Source organism: Lepisosteus oculatus, chromosome 4 (assembly GCF_040954835.1).
Source record: "Lepisosteus oculatus isolate fLepOcu1 chromosome 4, fLepOcu1.hap2, whole genome shotgun sequence".
NCBI lineage: Eukaryota > Metazoa > Chordata > Actinopteri > Semionotiformes > Lepisosteidae > Lepisosteus > Lepisosteus oculatus.
Window position 1 is genome coordinate 7814252 of NC_090699.1, and position 21207 is coordinate 7835458.

A 21207-nucleotide genomic window follows, 5' to 3' on the forward strand; every position below is an offset into this window, starting at 1 on the left:
ACTGGATGGAGGGAGATCCTGGCCATCCTGCAACGACACTCTTCTCCGGGATCCGTTCTCTCATCAGGAGCCCCTCATCCTTCCCCGTCTTCTTGTCCCGAGTTGATTTTATCCCAGTTGTTTATTTCCAGAAGCTCCCAATCTGTGGGGAGCAGTCTGGGAGCACCTCCCAGGACCCTCTCTTGAGCTGCTGTGGTCAAGTGCTGCCCCGAGAGAGGAACAGCACTCTGCTAACCAGGCTGTAAATGGATCATTTTAGAGATTATTTTACTATTTTTTTTGTTTTAAGGCGGTATTTTTCTTTTCCGGACAGTTTAACCATCTCGGATGAGAGGAGGACATTTGACCCATTTTGCGAGTTTGGTTCTCTGATCCAAGAACCAGTAAGCATTGGTTTTAATGGGTACAGAGCGCATCCACTACCAGAAAGTGGCTTTAAACTGGCTTGTAGTCCCAGTCTAAAATCCACATTGGACAGGAGCTCAATCTTGGGGCTGGGAGTTTTAGGACAACAGTGTTAACCGCCCTGATGCTACATAGCGTCTAGACTTCTAGACTATGCAGTGTCTTGTGTGTTGTCCTTTTCGTATAGAAGGTACACTGACTTGTAAGTTAGAACTCTAAAGTGCCCTGCAGTAGGAGTGCCGAGCTAGGTGTTGTAGGGCAACAAATTTGCTATGATCAACTAAATGAGTGATTTCTAAGAATACGTAACCTTGTGATCATTTAGGAGTGGATTCAGAGTATCCTTCACCAGAGTTACCTTGATCGCATGACCTGCTTAATCAGTATTTTATTTTTCCATTGTTCTCGGACATGGGACTCCAGTTAGTCTTATAGGTCACCCTAAATCCGAGAACCCCACTCCAGTCAATCTTATACAGTAGGTCACCTCAAAATCTGAGAGCCCCACTCCAGTCAGTCTTATGATCACCTGGCAACACCTGTAAACTATTGATGAATCAAATCACAGGTTCAATGAACAGAGCTCGGAGTCATGAGGGCTAAGGAGTAGCTCGATTGGGTTTTTTTTTTTTTTTTTGGTCCTGTATGATCTCTAAATGACTCCATTTCAGTCACGAAGTGCATTCTCATTGCATTTCTTTCTGATGATCTTCTGGGTCGTTTTTTTTCCTCTCTGACTTATATGTAGCGAAAGTCCTGCTCTCGTTATGCAAAATGAGCTAGGGCTACACACTACACACTCCTCCTGTTACAGAAGGTACCAACATCCCTTTCGGTCAACATCCAGGAGATGGGGGAGAGAAAGATGCTGGGCTCTAACCATGATGTCAAAACAAGGCTGAACTTTGTCGCTCACGATTGTAGATTTCTGTGGATTTTCTTACTTGTCTGGGTGATTTGAAAATGTAACTACTGTGTATTTATTTTTTTAACATATTTATAGTGTAATAGGTAGGGATTTGCACATTTTAGAAAGGCTTTTGTATACTGCTTTGACTCAAGTGACGTAGAGAGAGATGGAAGGTTTGCAAACAGAAAAAGGGTTCAAAGTCACTGGAGTTGAGTCTTTTCACAGCCGTTCCAGTTTCACCAGTGACCCAAATCCGTTTGTTTTAACCACTGCTATCGTGAAGAGGGAGGGCTCCATTCCTGGTCCTGCCGGGTTGGTGTGTGTCCGGGATTACAGTGCAGCCAGGCTCTCAGTGACCTGGATCAGCTCGGTAATGGTGAAATTGGTCCAGTTTAGCAACTCCTCCCAGCTCTTCAGGTGCTGATGCTATAAAGACACATGAAATGCCTGCAATACACACAGCGCCCCCTGTAGGAGCAGGACTGGGGACCCCTGCTGTAGACACAGCGCCCCCTGTAGGAGCAGGACTGGGGACCCCTGCTGTAGACACAGCGCCCCCTGTAGGAGCAGGACTGGGGACCCCCGCTGTAGACACAGCGCCCCCTGTAGGAGCAGGACTGGGATCCCCTGCTGTAGACACAGCGCCCCCTCCAGGACCAGGACTGGGATTCCCTGCTGTAGACACAGCGCCCCCTACAAGATGGGGGACTGGGGGTCCATCTGTTAGGAGATGAGTGACCACCCAAAACTGACTCTTTGCCTGTTATGATTCAGTTCACGGCCAAATGGGGCCAAATGGGGCCAAATGGCTGGTTGCCATGGATCCATTGATTATTTCCCACCCATCAACAGGGAATAAGACCACTAGGATGCGAGACGAAGTGGGTGTGAGGAGAATTGAATGGAGCCACAACTGGAGACTCTGTATCTGCCTCAAATGTTGCATTTGCACTTTGCCTCTGGGCAGAAAAATGGCTGTTTGTTTTTTTTTGTGTTCAATTTAGAAAAACAGTGCTGAAAACAGACTTAAACCATTAACATAATTGTTCCTGCATGTACCAAAGTTGACTTGTACAGGTTTTGGTATCTAACAGTTGTATCTTTGTATATATGTCTATGTTGTTGTTGTTGTTGTTGTTTTCAGATAACTAATGATACGGTAAACCTATTTATCCTTCTTTCATTTGTTCCAGTGACTCTGGGGTGGACAGCGTTTTGAAAGATGTTTGGGAGAAAACATATCTCCATTTTAGTCTAGTAGTCTGTTTTGAACTCGAAAGGGATCCATTTCCCAAGAGTATGTGTGCCCTCAGCTTGTTTCCCAAAATTTGACTTGCAGGTTTTCTGCGTTTTATTTTCATTTGCACTTGCGCAACCCGGGAGCTGTGCACTTGGATTTTTTGGGGGTACAGTATGGGGGGATTTCTCGTTTGCCTGGACATGATCATGCTGAGATCTCTCCCTGCAGCGGATTAGAATTACACCTCCCTCAGTTGTGGTGTCACTGAGGGCAGCGTTAACCTCAGGGTGACATTTATTGCTTTGCCTCTGTCTGAGGGTTGAAGAGGAGTCAAGAGGTGGGGTTGTGAATCATGACAGCACCCCAGTTTCCTGGGGGTCCAGCCCCAGGGATGTTATACAACATTTAGTGCATTAATTAGACTTGCTTGGCATTTTCCTGTTTCTTAGCATAATCCAGTCTGCTTTTGAGCATAAAGGAGACACAAAGTGCCCCATTCTTTCATAGTTTTAATGCCACAAAAAATGAAACTTTTTTTGAGCCGGGACACATTTTCAGGCTTTCATGCACCAACCAGATCACTCCTTGCCCTGTCCACTCTGAAATGGATGTATTTCTCTCCAGAAACCTGGCCTGCCGATCGGCGTCCGGGTTTCCCCAGGCATTGCTTAAAGATCGTCTTCTTGTTTGGTCCAAATGGCTTTTTAAAAAACAAAATCTGAAATACCGCGCCTTGTGCAGATGGTCTGTCGTCTATAACTGCAGTGTCTTAAATCCTTTAGACATTTGTCTTTGGATCTTGTGTGGTAATTGTATGGTGATATCTGCTAGTTCCATAAACTGAAAGTGTGGTGTCACAGCACCTATTTTTCTCTCAATTAAGCTTAAACCTAAGCTTGAACTTTATTATACTGTGTATAATGCGAGAGGTTGTGTACATTCAATGAAAAACCAATGGATGTTTTGTATAACTTCATTTAACCATGGGCTGTTTTTACAAATACAGTATTATGATGTCAGTAAACATTCAGACTCTTGAAGGCCAGGAGCCCCCCCCCCCCCACACACACACACACACACACACACACACACACACACACACATACTGCACTTCTGAAACCAGGAAAGAGTTTTATGAATCAGGTAAATACCATTAATGAAGGTGCATTTTTGTTCCAGGTGTTTTCACAATTACTTTTCAAAATGAGAGAACTTAAAGTGAGCACCATTTGGGTCTGTAATGACTTGCGTGCGTGAAGCTCTTCGGTGTCCACTGTCCTTGGTGGAAGAAAGGTGTTCCCCACGTACCCCTGTTTGGGTATATATCCCATTTCCCAGCTCCACAGTGCACTATTCTCAAGGTACAGTCATTTGAACAGACCAGAGTCACAGCATGAGCACACTCCACTGCTTGGGGTGTCTTGAGACCTCAAGTCTCAATGAAAAGAACTTCAGTCCTACCAAATGAAGCTTGTTGAGGGTGAGGAGATTCTTCACTGCCCCCAGTGTGATTTTTTTATAACAATATTAATAATAATTGTATTATAATATTAATTGATAATAATCCTTACACTGATATAATGCTTTTCTGGACACTCCACTCAAAGTGCTTTACAAAGTGCACCACCAGTGTGCAGCCCCACCTGGATGATGCGACGGCAGCCATAGTGCGCCAGTACACTCACCACACATCAGCTATCAGTGGGGAGGAGAGCAGAGTGTATTAGGTGTGAATTGGCTACATTACTCTGCTCTCCTCCCCACTGATAGCTGATGTGTGGTGAGCGTTCTGGCGCACTATGGCTGCCGTCGCATCATCCAGGTGGATGCTGCACATTGGTGGTGGTGGAGGGGATCCCCATTACCTGTAAAGCGCTTTGAGTGGAGTGTCCAGAAAAGCGCTATATAAGTGTAAGCAATTATTATTATTATTATTAGGTACAGGTCCTAATTTTTGTGACACTCCCCATATCTACATGTTGTCATGTGACAATTTCTTCTCCTAACCCTCCGTAATTTATGGAATAAACATAAAAAAATATTTGCATACATAGTTTGACGGAAAGAAATGAGGACAGTTCGATTTGGCAGCACATCACGTGTGGTCTTTTATACCACACAATTAAACAGCCAAACAAGGCGGGTTCGCTTCAAAGAATGGTGCGTTGTCTATCATCACATTCTCTGTTTCGGTCTTAAATTTCGCTAATTAATGTTTAAACTTGCAGTTTCCTGTAATAAAATTCTATCCCTAGGAGATAATCATCAGTTGCATTTTCAAAGAGCTTCTCCTTAGATTAACCTAGCTTTTGCCTTGGTCTCAGTTTTCATTAACGACGAGAAGTCTCCTATATACAGTACTAGCTATCCAGCTGACAGCTGCGCATGCTTGATAGCTCTCAAAAGCTGGAAGAGTATTGAGAAATATCGCGTAAAAGGACACCGGTTTCCTTACTTTGCCGAAAGTGCACTAGGCGTTAAGAGTTCCGTCCATCCTTCAATCATTACAAGCCCAAAATTTTCCGCAGAAGGTATGGTCAGGAATGACGCCGACAGCTACGCCCGACTCCTCTTTTGCGATCTTAAAACCACAATGACTGGAAACACTCATGATGGAAAACTATCACAGCGCACGCACTAACGCTAAAGTCACAAAGCAACAGGTAACGGGTTTATTCCAACAAAGTTTCGGAAACACACACCTGAAGAAGGCTCCACAGCGGAAACGTCGAGTTTCCTTTCTTTTTTTTTCAGCAGGGAATAAACCTATTACTTGTTCCTTTGCAGCCTACGCATGCTGAGGCAGCTACCTAATTCAAACACTTAAGTCACTTTACTTCACTGTGTTGCTCATATTCTCTCACAATGTAACGTAATTACTGTTTTACTAGTCACCTAAACACAGGTGAACAGATTATATGTCTGTAACCTGCCATAAGAGGTCATTCTGAACACAGTTTTACGTGCCAGATTGGTATTTACACTCCTGTAATTCATATTAAAACTAGCTGTTTATAATAACTATCCCTGCCTCAGTCACTGTGGTTGATACTTGAGAAGATGATGGATAAAAACGTGAGAACTTTCATCAATTCCGATTCTGCTCTGCGAAGGTGAACTTCAGCTGGCGTCACTCAACAGGGACCCAGCCAGTTGAGCTAAAGGGATCTCTCCCCTCGGCCCGAAGGCTGCGGTCCTTGGTATTGACAGGGAAGGGCGGTGACATCACCGCGCTGGTAAGCCAGCTCGAACAAGCTGCAACGGCGGCTGTATTAGTTACAATACTGTGCCACAGGTGTGGAGGGTCCAAATTCAACAACAACAATAATAATAATAATAATAATAATAATAATAAAGTGCTTTTCCACTCCATTTACAGGTAATGGGGATCCCCTCCACCCCCACCAGTGTGCAGCCCCACCTGGATGATGCTCCAGTACTCTCCCCACACACCAGCTCTCAGTGGGGAGGAGAGCAGAGTGATGAGGCCAGTTCAGAGATGGGGGTTATTAGGAGATTATTTAAGATTATCCTACTACTTTTTAACATTTGAATTTAAGCATTCGCCGGCAGGACACCATTTTGAGTGAATGAAAATGGAAACGGGCTCTTCGGCTAAAAGCCAGGGGTAAATTTGGCCAGGACGCCGGGGTGTCCCCTACTCTTTCAAGAAACACCCCGGGATTTGTAATGACTACAGAAAGTCAGGACCTCGGTTTTATGTCTCATCCAAAGGATGGAGCCTTTTTACAGTACAGTGCCCCCCTCACTATACTGGGGCATTAGGGCCCACACAGACCGCAGGGTGAGTAGCCCCCTACTGGTTCACTAACACCTCTTCCAGCAGCAACCTGAGCTTGCCCAGGAGTCTCCCATCCAGGTACTGACCAGGCTCACACCTGCTGAGTTTTAATGGGGCTGCCAGCTGGGAGCTGCAGGGTGATGTGGCTGCTGGCCATATTTTAGTATGTGCGGCACAGGTTTATTTTATTTTGTACCAAAATCAACGGACAATTTTCTAACGCTTTCTTCCAATGTAGGAGCGCACCCGACATTGCTGCGCTGTGCATCTTTGACAACAGGCAAATGACTAACATCAATTGAAGGCTACAGGAATTTATTTTGCTTTGTAGCTGTGCCCGACTGAAGTGCATCTAGCTCTCATAATTAAAAATAATTTGAACCTACCCCTCCTCTGGTAAAGGAGATTGAACTGCAATTGTTGTTATTCTGTTATGCATAAATAATAATAAAAAAAGGAGATTGAACGGAAACGTGTATTTGCCCTCATTCAATATGGCTTCCCTATTGTGTTGACTGTACTGGATGTGCCCTTAGTAGGTCCTGTGCTTTGAATGTAGGTGAAGTCATAGCGATGACCCGGAAGTTCTTTTGCGGCTGTCAAAGATGGCGGCGGGTATGCTGAGGTCGCTTGCAAGACTGAAATGTCCTTCAAGTGTTATTTTAAATAAAAATGTGTTGAGCCCGACCTGTACAGCGCTGCAGAACAGGTAAGAAAAAGCAAAATGAGTGGTTCTCATGGTGCTGTCTTAACTGTAGCCTTATAAGTTTTCTTAGGATCAACATATACCTGTCTTAAACACGGTTCGTGGCATAACAAGAGATCACTTTCATAACCGGGGTGAAGGAATTTGTAACTAAATAACAAGACTGGTAGTTATTTCAAGATTCCCTGTGTATCAACAACATACAAAACAATACGTCTGCAAAATCGTGTCGAAATTTGTGCCAAATTCGAAATGCTTAACTTTATCTCTCTGATATATAGCTTAAGTCTCAATGAGCGTTTTGGAAAATAGACTGTTTCTTGTCATTTTAAGGCTTTTGTTAGATCTGGGGCATGTCGTGCCGCGTCAGAAGGTTTTAGATATACCTGTACTGTTAATAATGCGGATAAACCTAAATGAGGCATTTTGGATGTGTTATTGATGTGCATAAGAAGGTGCTGCAGAAATCTGCAAAGGAGACCTGTGTTGTGAAAGAGACTTTTCGTTCGTGTTATTGCAATATCGCTCAGGAGGACGAATTGCTTGAAAGAAGACCCGGTTGTTTCTGCCTTGCTCGTTCAGTTACTGGTATTTTAATGAAGATGGAAAGATCGTGTCCACTCGTGGAAAAGTCTCAGGAAATCGGCTTCAGTAGCTGGTTGGGCAGCGTCTTTTTAAACCCTCAACACTGTTTGTGTTCAGTATCGCTTCCCATTGGCTACCCTGAATATATGCCCACAGTGTCAGTGGGAGTCTTCAGTTCCTACCTTCAGTTCTGAGCCTGACATGGTCCCAATGTGTGGATTCACACCAGTTTAATTCACTGGGAAACCTTTACACCAGTGCCCGAACTGAGCTGGTACTGTACTTTTCCTGTGTCGTTTCCGATACGGTATCCCCTAGAAATCTGTATCCCTCCCATCTGAAATATGCACACGCTCATTATCTCAGGAACACATGGTATTTCTCATCCTCCACATATAGATTAGATATTCTAGCAAAACTCGAATTTGTAGTGGATTTTAAAATACTGCTCCTGGTTTTTAAGGCTCTAAAAGGCAAAGGTCCTGCCTGCCTCACTGAGCTTCTTCTTTTTCAAACCTCACCCCAGTCTTTAAAATCAGGTCAGTCGCCTCTCAGTGCTTGTGAAGCAGCCTCCGTGATCATCTCAGAAGAGCAGTTTCAACAGAGCCCTTTAAAAGAGATCTTAAAACTCTTCTCAGCCAGCAAGTGGGCAATGACAGCCAATCAAACCGCTGTAAACTGGTTGCCAGTCTTTCTCCCTCTTAACAATTTTTAAGTTCCTTGACGTTGCTTTTATCTTTTTTTTTTAAGTGAAGCACTTTGAGATTCACTATAATGAAATGTGCTGTTCTGTTATTATACTGCACTGATTTATGTATAATATATATACATATATGATATAAAGGAACAAGTAATCTCTCTTCTCTTTTCAGCATGGAATAAACCTTTACTTGTTCCTTTGCAGACTTCACATGCTGACGCAGATACCCACCTGAACTACATATTTGATATATGGGAAAGTTTCCCTGCCTTGTGTAAAGATAACTAACACTTTCATTCATATGTTGGCAGTAAATGTAATTACAATACTCTGATCCCCAGTAAACCCATCAAATACATGGAGAAACCGATATATAAGCACACTTAAACAACAAGCTCCTTTTTACCCATATCGAATTAAGCAGGAGCTGCCTGTATTATTATTTTTGTTGTTGTTGTTATTATTATAAATAGCACCCTTCCAAACCCAAGGACGCGACGTCAGACATTTATAGAAATTGTCTAATGTGGGCAATATTTCTAAGTTGAAAGTGGTGTCTTAACCCAAATTCTTCATGTAGCTCAGAAGACTGGAGAAGATCGGGTGCAACTCCTGGAAATTAAGTCTCCTGGAGAGTTTTATGGAGCTTTTGTGCATTATGCGGGGGGGATACAGAGTTTTAAACAGAGTTCTGTGTTTTAAACCCCCCAGCGACCCAGGTGTTTCTCTCTGTCTCCCTCTGCCAGGCACAAGCAGTGGCAGCCCGATGTGGAATGGGTGGAGCAGTACAGCGGGGCGGTTATGTACCCCACCGCCATCACTGAGAAATGGGTACCCCCGCCATGGAATGGTACGGTCCTTCTCCAGCCTTTCCCCCTCCCCCCTGCGGTCACATGGCACGTCCTGCGCTACCCCCTTCCTGTGTCTCTTGTTGTGTCTGGCTCAGTTTGTCTGCTGTGCCCCTTTTGATAGATAGATACTATCTATCTTTTTGAAGGCGAGACAAGGCAGAAGAGCCCTAACCCCTGCTGGGATTCGAGCTCAGCTCCTCGCCCAGCGTTGCTCCCTAGGCAGAGGACAGTTCTGCTGTGCTGGTAGTTCATATCTTCTGCCACGGCAGAGTTCTGCCAGTTTTACACTCAGATTCCTGAGGGGGGGTGAAACTCCCTGGGATTTTTAATGACCACAGAGAGTCAGGACCTCGGTTTTATGTCTCATTCAAAGGACGGCGCCTTTCTACAGTATAGTGTCCCCTTCACTATAATGGTGCATTAGGACCCACACAGATCACAGGGTGAGCGCCCCCTGCTGGTCCCAGTAACACCTCTTCCAGCAGCAACCTGAGCTTTCCCAGGCGTCTCCCATCCAGGTACTGGCCAGGCTCCCACCTGCTGAGCTCCAGCAGGCCGATATAGCCGTTGGCGATATGCAGGTGTCGACTGGCTTTGTTTATCGTGCATGTTGAACCCCCTGACTTAAGCCTGCGCAGCTTCCAGATTCCTTAGGCTCTCCTTTCTCCTCTCCTCCCCCAAGACAAGGACCCGGTGGCAGAGAAGGAGGTCTCCAACCTCACCATCAACTTCGGCCCCCAGCACCCCGCTGCCCACGGGGTCCTGCGGCTGGTGATGGAGCTCAGCGGGGAGTCGGTGAAGAAGTGCGACCCCCACATCGGCCTGCTGCACCGGGGAACCGAGAAGCTCATCGAGTACAAGACCTACCTGCAGGTACCCCCCGGCGCAGGCGGACGGCACTGCCGAGACGGGAGAGGACACTCTCTGGAGCGGAGCAATGGCTCTGTGGCTCAGGATCTGTGCCCGTGACTGGAAGGTTGCTGGTTCAAATCCCGCGGTCGGCAGAGGAATCCTGCTCCGCTGGGCCCCTGAGCAAGGCCCTTAACCCCAGCTGCTCCAGGGGTGCTGTACAGTGGCTGACCCTGCGCTCTGACCCCCAGCTTCTCTCCCTGTCTGTGTGTCTCATGGAGAGCAAGCTGGGGTATGCGAAAAGACGAATTCCTAATGGAAGAAATTGTATAGGGCTAATAAAGCGACATTATTATTATATTATTATTATTAACATTATTATTATAATTACATTATTATTACCCTGTTCCTAATATTTTGGCCACGGCCTGTTCACGCGCTCGGTGGCTGGCGTTTTCAGTTCTCTTCCTCTGGGGAATCTGGCCTACTGTGTGAAAGGCGCCAGTCCACATTGACTCTTTGCGACAAGGCAGACGTCTGTCGCAAGTGAGATTTCGGAATCGTCGCAAGGCAAAAATAGCCCTTGTGTCCTGTTTAGGAAGTCTGTGGGTGAGTTTTTAAGGCAGATGCAATGACCCCTCTGCAGGGATGGAGTCGCAGCCCAGTGAAGGTTTGTGATGATTTTCATTTGTGATAAGATCGGCCATTTTCGGGGGAACAGAGAAGGAGACGCGCACAAGGTGCATTTCCCACAGTGCCCCGAATTCCAGCAGCATTACAGAGTGGTTTATAAGCCAGGTACACTCAGGGTCACTCTGTGTTATAGCTATGAATGAGTGTTTATCGGTGACCATCGTATTGGAATCGGCTAAAATACTTACACGTATGGCCTGGTGGCCATTCCTGAGAATTTTCTCTCTGCCTTTCGGTTATTTCTGAAGTGTCAAGTAGAGCAGGGGTCTGTCTAGCATGCACTCAAGCCAGGTCAGGAGTAATGTCCCCAGGCCAGAGCCAGTATTCGACACCTACAAACACCCATTCATGGTGACGCTAGAGAGTGGCGGGGGCCATATTTGAGCTGCTAAAAAAAGCACATGAACGCAGAGCCCTTTTTTGACAATGCCCTTTTTTGTGCTTTTCTGGGAGTTCTCTGTTCTCTGTTTGTGCTTTTCTCTATTAAATGGCCTTTTGAGTAACCGACTGAAACTCGGTCAATCCTGCGCGGTGACTTCTTGCGTCCATCTTCGTTTGGGGGAGCCGTGTCCCGGTTGGAGAGCCGATCGACGGCCTGGAAGGAATCGGGAATCTTTCGTCAAACGTTGATGCCGAAAGAGCCCTCTATTTGCAAACGCTGGAAAAAGGACTTCTTCGGCTTCGGATGAAGGCCCGCGGCTTTGATTGTGCAGCAGGGGAGCAGTAGGTGATTTCTTGGCCGTTTCCCAACACCAGAGGGTTGACAAGATGGTCAGCGGCTGTGTTGCGTTTCAAAACGCATCCTGTTTCGACCTGTCGCATGGCACACGTCCGCTGCGGTGCCAAGAGGAGTTTCCTCTCGGCCCAGTTGTCCACTACAGCACCGAAGCGGATTGCGGAGATCCCACCTGACCCTGGCCCTCCTGCTCAGCGGCTCATGCACAGCCCAAGTGTCCGCTACAGTATTGAGTGGATCGCGGCATTGCCGCTCGGCTGACTCGTCCACTACGCCTCCGAGAGGATTGCGGACTTCGGCCCAGTTGTCTGCTGCGGCTCTGAGCAGATTGCGGCGTTCCTGCTCAGCCCACTCGACCGCCTCAGCACTGAGCAGGTTGCAGAGTTCCCACCCGGCTCACTTGTTCATTACAGCACCGAGCAGATTGCGGTGTTCTCGCTTGACCGTGGCTTTCCTGTTTGGCCCACTCGTCCATTAAAGCACTGCGCGGATTGAGGAGTTCGATTACTGACTCGTCGATTACAGCGAGTTCTTCCATTGACCGTGGCGTTCCTGCTGGGCGCAATTTCCCGCTACACCACCAAGCTAATCGTGGGGTTCCTGCTCGGATCACTCGACCTCTACAGCTCTGAGCAGATCGTGGCGTTCCTGCTCGGATCACTCAACCTCTACGGCGCTGAGCAGATCGTGGCGTTCCTGGTTGGATCACTTGACCTCTACAGCGCTGAGCAGATTGTGGCGTTCCTGCTTGGATCACTCGACCTCTACAGCTCTGAGCAGATCTTGGCGTTCCTGCTTGGCTCACTCGACCTCTACAGCTCTGAGCAGATTGTGGCGTTCCTGCTCGGCTCACTCGACCTCTACGGTGCTGAGCGGATTGCAGCGGTCCTGCTTAGGCCACATCTCCCCCGCAGCACCAGACAGATTGCAGAGGTCTCACTTGACCATGGCATTCCTGCTCAGCCCAGTTGTCCGCTACAGCACTGAGCAGACCGTGGCGTTCCGGCTCAGCCCACATCTCCCCAGTAGCACGGAGCAGATTGCGGAGTTCTCACTCGGCTCACTCATCCATTACAGCGCCGAGCAGATTTTGGCGTTCCTGTTTGGCCTGTTTGTCCGCTACAGCACTGAGAGGATCGCAGCATCGACGCTCCGCTGTAAAAAGTCATCACTATAAAAATCATCACCCTTTTTTAAGGGTGGCTTGATCATGTAACAAGGACTGCCCTCTTACGCTAAGAAATAGCCTCTTTTTTGAGCGGATCTCCAGGGTCTGCTGTCCCCGACGCTCCTGTGCATCTATTTCGGAAAAGAGCTGTATCGTCCGTTCCTCCCCCTCTGATCGACTGGTTCTGTCTCTCTCTGTCTCTCCAGGCTCTGCCCTATTTTGACCGCCTGGATTACGTGTCCATGATGTGTAACGAGCAGGCCTACTCGCTGGCTGTGGAGAAGCTGCTGAACATCCGCCCGCCCCTCCGCGCCCAGTGGATCCGAGGTAATCCGAGATCCTGCCAGGAGACGGCAGCAGGAGCCGGGGGGCCTCGGCGTGGCTCCCGACGGGCGCGGCCCATTACCAGATCCCGATGCGCTCCCGACGCACTCATCCTGTGGTCCATGTGGGTCCTAATGCCCCAGTATCGTGACGGGGACACTATACTGTACAAAGGCGCCGTCCTTCAGATGAGACGTAAAACCGAGGTCCTGACTCTCTGTGGTCATTAAAAGTCCCAGGGCGTTTCTCGAAAAGAGTAGGGGTGTAACCCCGGCGTCCTGGCCAAATTTCCCATTGGCCTTTACCAATCATGGCCTCCTAATAATCCCCCTCTATGAACTGGCTTCATCACTCTGCTCTCCTCCCCACTGAGAGCTGGTGTGTGATGAGTACTGGAGCATCATCCAGGTGGGGCTGCACACTGGAGGGGGTGGAGGGGATCCCCATTACCTGTAAAGCACTTTGAGTGGAGTGTCCAGAAAAGCGCTATATAAGTGTAAGCAATTATTAATAATAATAATAATAATAATAATAATAATAATAATAATATTATTACAGTCTTGTGATCAATGAAGTGAGTCCTAAATAGCCATGCATATGTTCCCATTTTGCTAAGTATCTGCAGAAATGCTAATAAAATAATAATCACTTTAAATAGATCCTTTATTGTCCACCACTGTGAAAATGTCTGTGGCTTCTCCCATTAAAGTACAGAATACAAGCAAAACATAAAAGTCACATATAACCACATGAAGTACATGGAATTTACAACAACAGTATATAATACCTAGATAAATAGGTGGGGGGCTACATTTACATACATTCACAGAGCAGTTTTATTGCAGAGGGGACAAAGGACTCCTGATATGTTTCTATTTGAATCTGGTACCCTGTCCCGCCTCCCTCATGGGAGTATTATGAGTTGAGAATGGAGTGGGTGTGTGGACTCAGCAGTGATGTCCCTTGCCCTTCTGGGAGCTGTAATATGATATAAATAGGTGAGGAACCTTGTTTAGTACAAAAGCCCGTATCCTCAGCTAAAGCAAGAGAATATCAAATCGGACATAATGCGGCAGAGATGCACATTGATAGCTATAATTTTATCATTTTTATACCTCTCTGATTTCGACCGCGTCGCAAAACACTTCCTAACAACCCAAAGGGTGGGGTTTTGGCCCGAAAGTGGGCTTTCACTCTGACCTTTAGGCAGCTTGTCCTGTTGTTCCGCGCAGCGCAGGAGGAAATGGCGGCGAGATCCCTGCCCGGGTTCCTGTTAGCGGCGGGGATCTTGTCGCGCTGTCCCGCGGGTCGTGCTGGGAAAAGCGAAAAATTGATTTGGGTTTTCCTTCTCTCCCCCCCGCCCCCGCGATGCAGTGCTGTTCGGGGAGCTCACGCGGATCCTCAACCACATCATGGCGGTCACCACGCACGCGCTGGACATCGGCGCCATGACGCCCTTCTTCTGGATGTTCGAGGAGAGGGAGAAGGTGAGGTGTGGGAATGGCCTGCAAGCCCGGTGGGTCGTTAGCAGTCAAAGGGGAGCTGCAGCGCTGTTTTTAGATTGCGGGGTTAGAGAGAATCGGCATTGATTGTGCATTTCAAACCGTAATAAAAGTCAAATGTGCACGGTAACGTATAACACCTCCAGTTTCAATCACAGAATAAACACAATTTCCACGTAGCGCAACACCATGTTCTGCAGTTCAGAAGGAGGCAGCAAAACCTCCAGTGAGGTGAAGCAGGCTTGTGAATCCATCATTTTTAATTCAATAGAAATATTGCTCTCGTCTCTGTTTTTGCTGACAAATACTGCTTATTGGTTAACTGCCTGCAGATCACGTTGGAACATCCTTCCAGTGAAATGTCTGCTGCACCACCTGGACTTAGTCACTCGTACATCACAGTACATCAGTCATTCAAGTGACTGTTTTAACTTTATTGTTCTGTTATTAAAATCCTCTTACCAGCTTGGATAATGTATGTGTTTGCAATAATGTGGCTGTTTGTAAGGAAAGACATGTTGATATTTCTTTTTTTAAAAGTCACAATGTTTCTAACGTGTGTAGTAGTCACTTCATATTCATGCTTGCAAAGATAAACGTTTGATGACCTCGGCTTCTGCTTCCAGATGTTCGAGTTCTACGAACGCGTGTCGGGAGCCAGAATGCACGCCGCCTACGTGAGGCCGGGCGGAGTCCATCAGGTAAAGGAAAAGTTCCAGCTCCATTGTTGTCAGCTTCACTTGTATTTAGACAACAGTGAGGATTGTAAGAGAGCAGCAGTCTCAGACAAGCTTGTCTGGGCTGCATTACCCAGAATACAGCAGGGAGTGAGCTACAGCCCTCAGTCACCTGACCAGTTCCTGGAAGACAACTGGTGAGGTGACTGAGGGCAGCAGCTCATTCCCCAGAGCTTTCTGGGAAATGTAGTCCACATAAGAGCCACCATCTTGGCTGAACTTGCTGCCCTCTTACATAATATAGGTTACAAGCAGTAAAAGACAATATTCGATTACTGTTTTAATTTTTCAGGACATGCCACTGGGCCTGATGGATGACATTTACGAGTTCTGTAAGAACTTCTCCATACGGATTGATGAGGTGGAAGAGGTATGCGCTCGTTTCTGCCAGGAAGGAATGTCAGTAAGGTATTAAGAGGCAGGTTTTCCCCCTGTCCTGAGAAAAACAGACAGTCGTGTCGGAGAGCACTGGCGCTGCCGAATGCTTTCTTCCCAGCAGTGGTTCATCAGAAACGTCTTTTATAATTGTCTCCAAATGCGAAGCATTGACTGTTTGGCTAACCTTGACTCGACAATCCCGGGCTCTTGAAACTGGCTGCTGCAATGCTGGATAGCCAAACGAGTCTCAAAGCTGCGTCCATCAAGCTCGGCAAACACCGCGTGAGGGATGGCGTCTTGGAAGCGTCTCCGATTCCCGGACGTGTTTGAGGGCGCTCACCCCTGCCTCTGTTCCAGATGCTGACGAACAACCGGATCTGGAAGAACAGGACAGTGGACATAGGCGTGGTGCCTGCAGAGGACGCTCTGAACTGGGGCTTCAGGTAAAGGGCCTTTTGCCTGAGGCGCTGCCTGGGGGCGGGGGTGGGTTAGAGAGTGGGGTCACACTGTAATGGGACCTCAGATACTCCATATTAATAACGATTTGCCTCCAGGATCTTTTCTCCAACCCCAGCTTGCTTCCAAGGACATTGTAATGTCTGTTGAGATAGATCTCACTCCCTCATCAGCTGCTCCCTGTCCTTCAAGAAGTGTAAATGTTCAACTCCATTCCCGAGATGGAGTGGCACTGGTTTGAAAGGGTGCGCTGCCCATGTTTTCACCAGCAGGCGGCGCTGTTTCCCCAGCCTAGGTTAGGACTTCAGCCAGATAACTGAAGATGCGCATGACTCTTCACAGTCTCTCTGCTACCAAGAGAACACAGTGAGTGAGATCAGCGGAATTCGACACGAAGACACGCCTGTCTTCCTCAGCAGCTGTGTGGAGTAGTGGGCAGGGCTCTGGACTCGTAGCTGTAGATAATGGGCTGGAAATCACACTTTTAACATAATCTTGTGCAACAGCACCCAGCTGTATGAATAGGATCTCATCAGGTCCGTCTATACATCCATCCAACCATCTTCTAACCTCTTTATCCAGTACAGGATCACAGGGGAGCCCTATCCTTATCCTGTCAAGTAATAGGCACTAGGCAGGGTAGACCCTGGACGTGATGCCAGTCCACTGCAGGGCACACACTGACACAAACACTCACACTCCCTCACACCAGGGCCAGTTTTCTCAGAAGCCAATTAACCTGTTAGCAAGTCTTTAGACCGTGGGAGGAGACTGGAGCACCCAGAGGGAACCCACGCGAAAGCAGGGAGAACATGCAAACTCCACACAGACAGCACCCCTGGTCTGGAATTGAACTCGGGGGCCCCAGCACTGTGAGGCAGCAATGCTAATCATTGCACCATCGTGCCGCCCTCTGGAAGAGCATTATTGTGGTAAAGCTGAAGAACCAACCAGTGCTCTCTGTATGTTTATTTTCCTGACATGGTCAGGCTGTCAGGCACCAATGCCCCTCACCATAATGCCCCACTCTAGGTCAATCACTGTGCAAATGAGCATTTAGCATTTGCATTAGAATGTTAAATAATTTTCTAAAGCTTATTAATTTAGGTTCTGAGATTAATACTCTACTGTCTCCCCTTGTCCCAGCGGTGTGATGCTGAGAGGCTCGGGGATCAAGTGGGACCTGCGCAAGTCTCAGCCCTACGACGTCTATGACCAGGTGGAGTTCGACGTGCCCATCGGGACCAACGGAGACTGCTACGACAGGTACCCAGCCCAGCGGGAGAGGAGGGGCGGCGGGGCTTCCTAATATTTTGGCCTCGGTGAGCATGTCTGTTCCTCAGGGGTCGGAGCCTTCCAGGGGTTGTTCAACCTGTGGGAGCTTCTCCGCGTTGAAGTTTTGCTCTGTGTGCAGGGCTTTCTTGTGCCAAGGACACGCTGTATGGACACAGATCTGACAGACAGGCTGAGCAAGCACACTGTTGTCGTCCATATAAGGAAGTCTGCAGGAAGGATTAATAATGATAATTGCTTACACTTATATAGCTTTTATATAGCGACACTCCCCTCCACCACCACCAGTGTGCAGCCCCACCTGGATGATGCTCCAGTACTCTCCCCATACACCAGCTCTCAGTGGGGAGGAGAGCAGAGTGATGAAGCCAGTTCAGAGATGGGGATTATTAGGAGGCCATGATTGGTAAGGGCCAGGGGGAAATTTGGCCAAGATGCCGGGGTAACACCTCTCCTTTTTTGAGAAACGCGCTGGGATTTTTAATGAGCACAGAGAGTCAGGACCTCGGTTTTACGTCTCATCTGAAGGACGGCGCCTGTTTACAGTAGTGTCCCCGTCACTATACTGGGGCATTAGGACCCACACAGACCGCAGGGTGAGCGCCCCCTACTGGTCCCACAAACACTTCTTCCGGTAGCTGGGAGCTGCAGGGAGATATGGCTGCTGGCAAAAGTTAAATGTTTAACTCTCGAGTTACTGATCCTAGAATACCAGTGTCTCCAGTGCCAATCAGGGCGTTAAGAGGGGATTCCTCTAAACATATTCCATGCTGAAAGGAAAAGAAAAGAGACACGTTTGGGCTGTGGAGCCTTCTTCAGGTGTGAAACGTTTCTGTTCTAAAAGCGTCAAAGATGCAATATTACTAATCGCAAGCAGATCAGATAGGGAGAGGGTCACTCTCCCTCTTTCAAACCTTCGCCGGCCGGCGCCGGCCGCCCTCGCCGCGATCCGAGCTTCTGATGGCGCCGCTCTGCTCCCAGGTACCTGTGCCGGGTGGAGGAGATGCGGCAGTCCCTCCGGATCATTCTGCAGTGCCTGAACAAGATGCCCCCGGGGGAGATCAAGGTGGACGACGCCAAGGTGGCCCCGCCCAAGCGGGAGGAGATGAAGGTGCGTCGCTGCCGAGATCCGCACTTGGACAGGGGGGGGGGGGGGGGTTCGATTCCCACCCGCCCCCAGTCACAGCCTCAGGCCTGGGCAGGAAAAACCTGCAGCGCTCTTTTGAGATTTTGGGGTTAGGATAGCCTTCAAAGAATCAGCATTGATGAGCGCATGCCAACAATAACATGATCGTAAAAGTAAAATGCTCACAGTAATGTAACGTCCCAGAATTGGGAACCACCTGCTCTTAAAGGAAGGTGAATACCTGCAGCTGGTCCCAGAGGCCTGCACACCTGGTTTTTCGTTCCAGCCCAGCTGAAGAGGAGAGGCAGGGGTGGCGATCGGAGATATTTGCTGAGGTCACAGGGTGGGAGATGGGGGGGAGTCCGTGCTTACCTGTGTGTTTAACTTTTCAGACCTCGATGGAGGCGCTGATCCACCACTTCAAGCTCTACACCGAGGGCTACCAGGTGCCCCCGGGGACTACGTACACCGCCATAGAGGCCCCCAAGGTCAGTGTGGTTGGTGATAGAGGGGGGCCGGGTGGGACGACTGCACCTGCCAGCCGATCGAATGGCTCAGTTGGTACCAGCCAGCAGGGACCACCCGGCCCATTCCTTCGCGTTCCATCTGCAGCGGGTCCCCCCCTCCTCCCCCAGTCCAGGCTCTGATCACAAACGGATCGGGCGCTGCCTGCCCACAACGCAAGAGGCGTTGCACAGCCTCTCCCACCCCCGACCGCCTCCTACCCCTCCCTGGCCAAACACAGCTGTGAAGCGCTTTTGCAGCCGATCTGATCTGCAGTTCCCCGGCTGGGAAGAGCAGGCGTGCCTGCACACAGTCGATGCCCTGTCTCTCTCTGGTCTTAGTCAGTGACTCTCGGAGATCAGCCCGAACCCAGATCTAGGTCAGGATCTTCGTCTTGTAGCTAAAGCATTAACAATTCTCGTACTTCAGCGCTCCTGTAAGATTGTGCATGGATTTCTGCCTTTGTAATAAAGACCTTATTTAGCTGAAGGCCTGTCTGTGTAAGTTCCTGCTTCTTAAGGTCCTTTTTTTAAATTTATTTGCCCTGTGGGAAAAAAAGTGAGTTAAAGCGCTTATAGAACAGTTACAAACTAGAGTTGGCCCATTTAGACTGTTTGGTTGTTAGTAGATAACTGATCTGAGGATCTCACCCAGCTGTTTAGTAGAGGAAATCGGGGTATCGGCATTCACACCTCACTCTCACTACCCAATGTCGTTCCACACTCCCACCACACTCTGTGTAAAGACGTGCCCACCCACCCATTCTCGGTTTTAAATGCGCTTCCACTTTGCTTCCAGTTGCGTTCTTTGGTTAGTGTTTCACTGTTCGGTCTTCCAATGCCAAATGCTGCTGCCGATCAAGCAAATGGACCAAATAAATGTCGACTCCTCTGCCGGTTGTCCTGTTTGGAGACTTGCGCCAGCAACTGCCGGGCCCCGTCGCTCTGCGCAGTGAGCGTTGGTCAGAAATCCAGTGACGGAAGATTGTCCCGTTTTCCGCAGGGGGAGTTCGGCGTGTACCTGGTTTCAGACGGATCCAGCCGCCCTTACCGCTGCAAGATTAAAGCCCCTGGGTTCGCTCACCTGGTAAGGGCACAGGGTTTCCCTCTTGTCAGCCCTGCAGCGTTCACGCTTCCTTTAGCGAGAGCCGTAGACCGGCCCCGCGGTCTGTATCGCACTGCATGACTGCGATCTCCTGTCATTTCAGGCTGGGCTGGACATGATGGCGAAAGGGCACATGCTTGCAGATGTTGTAGCCATAATTGGTAAGTTGAGCTGTATTTCTTTGTGGGCTATATCCCAGCATTCTTTGCACCTCCCGTAAACGTCATGATTATTTGCCTGTTTCCTTAAATTGGGAGAACATCCAGGCACCCATTTTCTAACCCACATATCCAGTACAGAGCCACAGCCTATCCCAGCAAGCAGCTGGACAGCACATACAGACACAGAAACACACACTCGCCTTCCCAGAAGCCAGTTAACCTACCAGCGTGTCTCTGACTGAGGGAGGAAATCAGAAGACCTAAAAGAGACCCTTGTGAACAATGGGAGAACATGCAAACTCCACACAGATAGTACCCCAGGTCTGGAATTGAACCCAGGGCCCCAGAGCTGCAAGGCTGCAATGCTTACCACTGCACCCCTGTGCCGCTCTCTGGGAGAACAGTTTTGTTGAAATGCTAAAGAACCAGCAGCACTCTGTGTGGGTTTATTTCCCTGACATTGCGCAGTGATGTCCTGTTCTTTCGAAGATGTACAGTTTCTTTGCTGAGTAACAGATTATGACTCAACTCGGGCCGAGACTCTGTGCATTGGCTGCACTGAAGTCTTAGAACTCAGTGCCATCATTCTGAAGACCTTCAGCTGAAGCTTTTAATGAGTTTAAAACTTGTGTTACAAAACAGTTCAACTCCCCTGAAAACCCCAGTACCACAGATCTGATGTGGTCTGTTTTGTAATATAGCTGCTGACAGAAACAGAGTTAAACATACAACAGCAAAAAAAAAATAGGAGTGGAAGAAATTTCAAAAATCTGCAAAATTCTTACTATCAATTTTACTCTTCCTCTTGCAGGAACCCAAGATATTGTGTTTGGGGAGGTGGATCGTTGAGCGAATTTGACTTCTTTCGCTCCAGTGCGAGCGGCCAGTCAGTCCTTTCTCCTCATGCCAAGAGTGAGCAGTATGTGAATACAGGCAGAAGCATATCTAATAAATATTTTCTTTTGTGCCGAGTGAAA

General features: G+C 48.3%; 1 protein-coding gene across 1 annotated transcript; it reads left to right on the top strand.

Moving 5' to 3' along the window:
* The first annotated feature begins 6941 nt into the window (after positions 1-6941).
* On the top strand, positions 6942-21207 carry ndufs2 (NADH:ubiquinone oxidoreductase core subunit S2). Its single transcript, XM_069188495.1, has 14 exons — positions 6942-7066; positions 9095-9198; positions 9882-10072; positions 12852-12972; positions 14344-14456; positions 15098-15172; positions 15501-15578; positions 15944-16029; positions 17189-17308; positions 18317-18446; positions 18854-18949; positions 19968-20051; positions 20173-20230; positions 21042-21207. The coding sequence occupies exons 1-14, from the start codon at positions 6963-6965 to the stop codon at positions 21077-21079; spliced, it is 1398 nt and encodes a 465-aa protein (XP_069044596.1). The 5' UTR covers positions 6942-6962; the 3' UTR covers positions 21080-21207.

Bases quoted from the DNA above. Each gene is read 5' to 3' on its own strand.
- ndufs2 (XM_069188495.1), top strand. From the start codon at position 6,963: ATGGCGGCGGGTATGCTGAGGTCGCTTGCAAGACTGAAATGTCCTTCA. The intron at 10,073-12,851 runs GTACCCCCCGGC...CTGTCTCTCCAG, and splicing joins AGTACAAGACCTACCTGCAG to GCTCTGCCCTATTTTGACCG. The intron at 20,052-20,172 runs GTAAGGGCACAG...CTGTCATTTCAG, and splicing joins CCCCTGGGTTCGCTCACCTG to GCTGGGCTGGACATGATGGC.